At 48.6% G+C, this 8,411-nt stretch overlaps 1 protein-coding gene across 1 annotated transcript; it reads left to right on the plus strand.

Moving 5' to 3' along the window:
* Positions 1-2,696: 2,696 nt before the first annotated feature.
* Positions 2,697-8,360, plus strand: PPP1R3E (protein phosphatase 1 regulatory subunit 3E). The gene is made up of 2 exons (XM_019968333.2): positions 2,697-3,402; positions 3,721-8,360. Exons 1-2 carry the CDS (start codon positions 2,986-2,988, stop codon positions 4,141-4,143), a joined length of 840 nt encoding a protein of 279 aa, XP_019823892.2. The 5' UTR covers positions 2,697-2,985; the 3' UTR covers positions 4,144-8,360.
* The last annotated feature ends 51 nt before the right edge of the window (positions 8,361-8,411 follow it).

The following is an 8,411-nucleotide window of genomic DNA, read 5'->3' on the forward strand; positions in this document are numbered from 1 at the left end:
CAGTCCTCAGTCCCTCTGCTGCTCCCAAAATTCCACTTCCCTCCTGCAAGTTGCTAATGTCAAGGTTGACGTTTATCCTTTCAGATTACATATATGTACACACATACATGAATGTCTATTATTTATACCAGGCAGTATGTTTACACAGGGTGTGAAGCCACCTGACTACAGCCGATCCACACAAAGGCACCCTCAGGCATTCTGGCTGGGGCCCACCGGCTCTTGCAGCTGGCACATAGTACAGCTCCATTTGGAGGACTCTCCAACCAGACCAAAAGAGGTAACCCAATTCTCCTTCCCTGCTGGTTCCTTTGCTTCTACCTCCAGTCCAAGCCTTGGTATTCCCATCTGCCCCAAACTAAAGAAGAAAGGTATTTTTTGCAACGATGGTAACAACTAACACATTTTAAAGACTTATTTAGGTATTAAATGCTTTCTTTACATGCTTAATATTTTATCCTCACATTGGTCCTTATGTTGTGTTATTCTCATTCTATGGATGAGCAAAGTGAGGCTTGCAGATGTTAAGTAATTTTCCCAAAGCCACATACTGAGAAGATAGGCCTCAACCTAATTGTGATTTGAAAGTTTGTCTTAACTTTAACATTGTACTGCTTCAAGGTCCCTCTTTGCTTCCGGTAATCAATGTTGTTATCATGCTGTTTATGAAGCCAAGCCAAATCCACACCATTTACAAACCCAAACTCAGTTCTCCCCAATATTCTGAACCTAGCATCTATTTCGCTCCTTTATGACTGTATCCTTTCAACCATCTGCATTTCTTCTTTGCTCTTGGAATAGTCATTCCAGATGCCATCAGCAAGGGTGCCTCCTTTTTTAGAGAATAATCTAGTCCTTCATTTGCAGTCTTGATTTCTTCTAAGATGTTTACTTGAAATAAAAACACTTTTAAGTCTCAGGATCCAAACAGATTTCTCTCTGCCTGGCCCATTCATTTATAAGCTCCGTGAGAGCAGGCACTGAATCGTACTCACTTTTATGTCCTCATGGCCTAATAGACCTTCAGTAAATGTTGACTGAAGAAATCACTCGATGCCTCTGGCCAGTTATTGGGCAGGCCTAGTCAGATGTTTGAAGATCATTGCAGTGGCTACTTAAGAAACAAAGACTGCTGGACCAACACAAATTACACCAGGTCCAAGGCTGTGTGCCTCAAGGATCTTCTCAGACCAATACCACAGAGCCAAGGAATGGCAGCTGAGACAACAGAGCTCTTCTCAGAAAACCCCGGGCCATGTAGGCTGACACTGAACCTTACCTGTTCCGTCAGTGACATATGGCACCAGAGCAAGGAAGACAGTTTTAAACTGCTTTACTATAGCACAAATTACTGTAGCATTATTTCATACCCTAAAATATGAAAAGAATGTGTTTTCTGTGGATTACATATGTATGTGTAAAAGAAGAAAATAAAACTCAGTATATCACTTTAAAAATGAGTCCTGGTTAAGGAGCATTGCTATGCTTAATACTGGAGTTAAAATGCCAACAGAAATAAATTGTTTAATAAACAGTATATGTCTCACTATTTATTTCCAACTTAGTCACTTGTGATTTTACAGTTGAACTCCCTTGTTGCTCTAGAGATTCCATTTCTACTCTAACATTCCATATTTCAGTGCTTGGATAGTTAATTATTACCATGAAATGTTTTAATCCACTTAATATAATTAAGGGTATAAAATAGTAGACTCTAGAACAGAACTGCTGAGATTCTAATTCCAGCTCCCCAAATATTAATTTAAGTGCCCTTGGGGAAGAGACCTACCCACTCCTTCAATTTTCTCATCCATAAATTAGGCATAATACTCCCTCTCCTATGATGAATGTACTATATGAGTTAGTGTTTGTAAAACAATGGTACCTAGCACATTGTAAGTGCTACATAAGATCAGTAGGGAATTAGAAAAATACTAAACAAAACTTCACTTTTTTCCACAAATACAGAAAAAAAAAAATGGAGTAAAAAGCAGCTCTGTGCTCTTCTTGGAGCTCTCACTGGAACTACAACTCCACAGTCCCAATTCCAAGAAAGATATGTGATGATTCATTCAATAATTTGAAGGCCTACTATGTGCTGAAACTCACCATGAATCAGACACAGCCTCTGCTGGTCAAAGAGCTTACAGTTAGGTTAGAGATCAGAATTTTAATCCACTTTTTCTTACAGATGAGAAAACTGAGGTCCAAAGAAGTTGTGCCTTGCTCAAAGTCACACAGCTGAATAGCACCAGAGGTGAGACCAGAAACTAGGTCTTTCCACAACTCTCAGCTCAGAACTCTTTCCAAAGGGCCACCCACCTATCTGAGCGCCACATCTCAATTTCTATTTGAGACTCTACCTAGCTTTTGTGACTTTCCCATATTTGCACCCACCACTACCATCCTCCCAAACCTGGAGCCTAGGGTTTAGGAAAGAAAACATTGAGCACAGAAGAGAAAGTTTCAGGCTGGGCGGTTTGAACCTTCCTCTTAAAGAAAAGATTGCGCTCTACTCCTTGCGTTAACTCTTCCGGCGCCGGAAAGGCTGAGGCCGTTAAAAAGAAAAAAAAGGAAGAGTGGTCCCACTCTGAACCGATAGAGTGGAGGGCCCGCCTCCTGGTGCAGCAGCATCAATGATAGATGGGGAATCACTTGTCACAGGGCTGTGGGCGGGGGCCAGGCCCCGCGAGGGCCGCGGGACCCGAGGGTGAGCGCGGCTAAGCGCAGGCTCAGAGGAGACAGCCTGCAGGAGGTGATGGTCAAAGACCCTGGGAGAAGGTGGCCAGTGGGAGGAAAGGTAGTCACTTGGAGACGAGGCAGAGCTGCAGGAAGTGAAGGATTCTAGAGGTGACAGCAAGGAAAGCACACAACTGCGAGGGGTGGCTGAAGCTTCTGTGCGAACACCGGCCGGGTGCGAGCTAGGAAAGGAGGGCAGCGCGCCGGCGCCGCCGGAGGGTCACGCCCGGGCGTGGGGGGAGTGCCATGTCTCGCGAGCGGCACCCCCGCACCGACATCCCCCGCAACCTGAGCTTCATCGCCTCACTGACAGAGCGCGCCTACTACCTCAGCCAGCGGCCCAGCCTCGGGGAGGAGCCAGAGGAGGAACCGAGCGAGGGAGGGACGCGTCTCGGGGCCCGATCCCGAGCTCCAGGTCCCAGTCGGGGGCGCCGGGCTCGTTCTGCGCCCGCCGGAGGCGGCGGGACCCGGGCGCTCCGCAACCACAGCCCCGATACCCGTAAGAGAGTGCGTTTCGCTGACGCGCTGGGGCTGGAGCTGGCAGCCGTGCGCCGCTTCCGCCCGGGAGAGCTGCCCCGGGTGCCCCGCCACGTGCAGGTCCAACTGCAGAGGGACGCCCTCCGCCACTTCGCGCCGTGCCAACCCCGCGCCCGAGGCCTCCAGGTAGGCGGCAGGGGCACTCCGCTTCCCCAGGACTTCCTCAGCTTGGCCTCGGCGGAAGTGTGGGAGTGGATTTACCTAGAAGCACCCATCTCCATTCCCAACCCTGGGCTTGCTCTCTCTCACCCGCTTTGGGGTTCCCTTTGGCGAGTTCCCTAGGCCACTCTCCCTGCTAACCGCAACCCCCCCCCCCCGCCGACTGCCCGGACGCCAAGGTCGGCCTCCGATTGGTCCGGTGCCTCACCCTGACCCCGCCCCCGTTCTGCCCCCGCCCCTCTCCTTCCCCCGGCTCCCTCTTCCCAGCTCCTCCTTTCCCTACAGGAGGCGCGCGCCGCCCTGGAGCCGGCCAGCGAGCCCGGCTTCGCCGCCCGCCTGCAGGCTCAGCGCATCTGCCTAGAACGCGTCGAGGCGGGCCCGCTGGGCGTGGCCGGGAGCGCGCGCGTGCTGGACCTGGCCTACGAGAAGCGCGTGAGCGTGCGCTGGAGTGCAGACGGCTGGCGGAGCCAACGAGAGGCGCCCGCCGCCTACGCCGGCCCGGCCCCACCCCCGCCGCGCGCCGACCGCTTCTCCTTCCGCCTGCCGGCGCCACCCATTGGAGGGTCCCTGCTCTTCGCCCTACGCTACCGCGTGACTGGCCGCGAGTTCTGGGACAACAACGGCGGCCGTGACTATGCTCTGCGTGGGCCGGAGCACCCGGGCAGTGGCGGAAACGCGGAGCCCCAGGGCTGGATCCACTTTATCTGAGACGCAGGCGGCCGACGGCGGAAAAAAATCAAAGGCACCAGGAGGGTTGGGAGATCCCAAACATTTGCCTGAGAGGAATGGGAGAAACCGGGATTGGCGGGGAGCTGTCCTAAGGAGTCAAGTCAGGGAGGGCGAGGAGAATGGGAGAAACCAAAGGGGTGTAGGGAGTGCGTGGACTTAAAGAAAGCCGAGGAGACTGGGGGGTGGATGTGAGTGGATGAACCCACGTCATAGAAAAGGGAGACGGAAGGGATGCTGGAATATTAGGAAAGAAGCAAAAGGACGATGGTGACGTTCTCTTCCGTGAGTGGGTACTGGGAGAAAGTGAGTAGGTGGGTCAGGCCTAGGTAGTCAAAGGTTGAGGACACCTCTTTGGTACTCCGGAGGTATTTTATGTGAACTAGAAACATACCGCAGTTGAAATCATTTAGATTGCTGGTTCACTCCCTCTTACTGGTCTTTGCCACCCCAGGTCCCACAGCCTTGCTGTCCTAGCTTTAACTCAGCCATAATTACCTTGCTTAAGTTCCAGGAATTTGGCCATTGCTCCCCAGCCCCCGCTTTAATGACAGGATTCCCTTGTCATCCCTGCAATCCCTGGTTTCAGTCTCTGATGACTGGCTGGGGAGTGATGGCAGGTAACAGTCAGAGCTCCTTCCTCCAGGCAGCCGTGGGATGAAAATGAAAGCAAAACCAACTCCAGGCCTTGTAGCTAAATAATGTGGTGCCTAAGGGGTGAGTGCAATCCGGGGCTTCCAGAAAAATGCCAGCCTTACCTTTCTGGGTGCCTTCTAATGACCTCTAAGCACTTTATGGATTGTATTTGTGAAGGGACAAGCGAAACACGGGACTCTTTCTGCCTCAGAAGAAAAGGAAATCACTGACTAGCTGGATAACTTTGGGCAAGTTACTTCACCTCTCTGGGCCCCAGTTTCCTCCTTGAGAAACAGCATTTGGATTAGCTGATCTTTTAGGCCCCTTCTTGCTCTGACATTGTATGATCTGTGAGGGGCAGAGTGTGGATTAGAAGCCACATTCTCCAGCCTGCAGTTGGAGTGCTTACAGTTCAGAACACACAGCACCCCAAGCGTCTGGTTGGGCCTGAGAATGGTCCTCCAGTTTTGGACACATGTTCCAGAGCCCAGGAAACATCCCATAACCAGCCTGAAGTCTCAGGGTATTCCAGGGCCTCTTTCAAACCACAGCACATCCTCTGCCCCCTTGCTTTTTGCTCTTGCCCCACAGACTTCCAGCCTGGGTGCTATGAGACAGCTTGGGGGAGGTGCCTCTATTGGGGAAAATGATGCTTGGGAGCCCCTAAGATGAAACAGTGTTGGGGACTTTCTTGAGGTTAAAGGATTATTGGTATAAGAAATGGGGAAAAAAAAGAAATGGAAAACATTTCAAATAAACAGAGCAGCTTGAAAATTAAATGGTGCCAGAAGATAGCAGTCTGTTCCATACCCTGAGCAAGTGAATGGGAAAGCTGGACTCTCCTACCCATTCCCATTCATGCTTTATGTCTCCTAGTTAACCTCTGCTGGGTGTTTGTTTTTTCGCTCCTTTCACCCTGTTTCTAAGCTCTTCTCTTTCCTTCTGCCCCTCTCACCATTTTCATTTTCTTTTAGCATGTAGGGTATTTACCTTCATTTCCTCTAACTCCATCTGCCTCCCTCTTCATCCTTGTTGATCTCTGCTATTTCTTCTCCCTCCAGAGGAGTGGAGAACCTGCTTCCTTTTCTCCAAGACCATGGTTGGTCCACTTTCCTCTCTCAGGCTCCTTCTTGACAGTCTCCTAGAAGGGAGAAGAAGCAGTTCCTGATGCTACAGATGAGCATGGAGTTCCCAGGTAACCAGCTCCCCCAAACCCATTTCTTTCTGTTACTGATTTCTCAAAAACTTTTGGATTCCCCTTTTACCATTCAGTGAGAGAAGGTAGACACACATGTGCCCATACATGCATTCAGAATAGAGTATGGGGCTTATCGTGCCCCTCCTCTCCAAAACCCTAATTCTTTTTTTTTTTTTTTCAAAACCCTAATTCTTTAAAGAAAAAAAAAGGTTAAAAGAGAAACCCCAAGTCACTCAAATGCCCATTTAAATGTTATCCTTATAAAGAAAGAATTTCATGTATCTTGTGGATCACCTTCAGGTCAGAGTTCCAGCAGAGTGAAGAGACAAAGTGTACTGGAAGCCACCAAGCAATGCACTTTTTAGTCACCAGTGAAGAACCCAAGGGAGGATAATGAAGCGGGAGGGTTGCTTATTGTGTATGCATGACTGTTAGCTTGTATTTAGCAATCTCAAGAGCCCACATTATTTATCCACTAAAATCTGGTGCCTTGCATGCATTATCTTCCTCAAAACAACCCTATGAATTGAGTAATGTTATTCTTGTTTTAGAGAGAAAACAGTTCAGAAAAGCTCAGTAATTTATTCAAGATCACAAAACTAGTAAATGGCAGAGCTAGGGTTGTGAACGCAGGAGATCTCCAGAGCCTCTGTGCATAAGCATGATTCCATAATATTTTCCTTTAAAAACAAAATTAAAACCTTGCCATTAAAAAAAAAAAAAAAAACAGAAACCCTTGCCACATATCTCGTACTAGGAAAAGACCAGTTTCTAATTGTGCTCTGCCTTCCCAGTGTCCCTAACTGGCTTGGGAAAGGCAAAGCACTGAGGGTCCCAAGCTTCATCTGCTCCTTCCAGAAGCTTGCTGCTGCTTTCTGTGACCCTGTGATCAGCAAGGAACCACTTCGCCTGCCTGCTGGAGAATTTAGGAACCCATGTGAACTCCAGCCTTCCCATACACTGGGATTCTCTTCTGGCCCTAGGTCGTCCACACCTGTTGACGTGCTACACACCTTCTTACCCTCCCTCCCCACCGCCCGACTCTAGCCTTGAATTGCCCAGTTCCCTAATATTTGCACTGGAAGGGTTCATGAACAGGCTCATTGCTGGATGGTCTGCTGGATGGTTGGTCTCCTAGAGCCCGAGTAATACTAAGGGCATAAATGCAAATGGACCTGGGGTTAGGGAACCAAAGAGAATTCATTGTTCTTGAGCTTTATCTCTAAGAATTACCATTGCTCACCCATTCCTCTGTTCTCAGCTTTATAGAGCCAAGACATGAGTCTTGTGGTTTTTCCATACAGAGTTGCCACAGGGTAGTGGTGGGAAGGTGGTAAGCTGTAAGTCAAATCTGACATGAGAAACACTAGGAATTCGGCAGAATCTTTAGAAGTGTGTCATGTATTAGGCACAGGACTTTCCTGTAAAGCCTGATGACTACGAACAGGAACAGTTGAGGGTATAACCTGTCAGCCATGGCCTGGGAAGTGCCATATAAGAAACCTGTACCATGGTCACGGGCTGGGTCCTTAAAGCAACACAGCAGGAACACTCTTGCCCTTTCCTCTCTCATCCAGACCTCAGATGTCCTTCCTACATACTCTTCCTGTTCCTTTGTTTTCCTTTATGAATGTAGCTCATCATTTATCTTTTTAATAAGCCCTAACTCAGCTTTCCAATCTTATCCCACATTCCCTTTCTTCTAACTCCTGTTTCTCTGGAGCTCCTCTGGATCTTGGCAATCCATAGATCACAATTCAGAGACCTGAAAAGGCTTGTCTTCTAGATTCCTCTAGAGATGAGGACACAGGTCCAGAGATGAGAAGGGACACCAGCAGGGTCAGAGAATTTGTTAGTACAACTGCAGATGGGACTTAAACCCAAGCCTCCTGACCACATTCTATTCCCAGGCTCCCGAAGAGTCCTCTCTCCACAGGGACAGACCCATGATTTTTCTTGGCAAGGGATACATCAGAAGTGTTTCATTTTCTGCTTCTAGTTTCCATTCCCTACTGCATTTAGGCAGAAAGAGAAACAAAAGGGACCAGTATATCATTAGCCTTGGCACTTGTTTCAGTGATGTTGCTGAAGAACAGTGAAGTTGCTAAAACAAAGAAACAACTAGATAATCTACCCATTGAATAGCTAACCTAGAGAGGAAATAAAAGTGTGTTCTGTGAATCCCCCCAAACCACTGTTCTCACCAGACCCTCCCTGAACCTCCCCACCTCCTTCACAGCGCAGCTTGGTACTCTGGACCCCATACCTGCTGGTATTGTACCTCATTTCAGCTTCCTCATGCAACTGCCCTCCCTTTTGAATAAAAGACCTCATATTTGAAATAAAGCTGAAATTTGAAAAGAAAGTATAAGATGTTGATAAGTATTATTTTGGGGGGGCTGAGGGTGGCAAGAGA

This window comes from Bos indicus, chromosome 10 (genome assembly GCF_029378745.1).
Source record: "Bos indicus isolate NIAB-ARS_2022 breed Sahiwal x Tharparkar chromosome 10, NIAB-ARS_B.indTharparkar_mat_pri_1.0, whole genome shotgun sequence".
NCBI classification, from domain to species: domain Eukaryota; kingdom Metazoa; phylum Chordata; class Mammalia; order Artiodactyla; family Bovidae; genus Bos; species Bos indicus.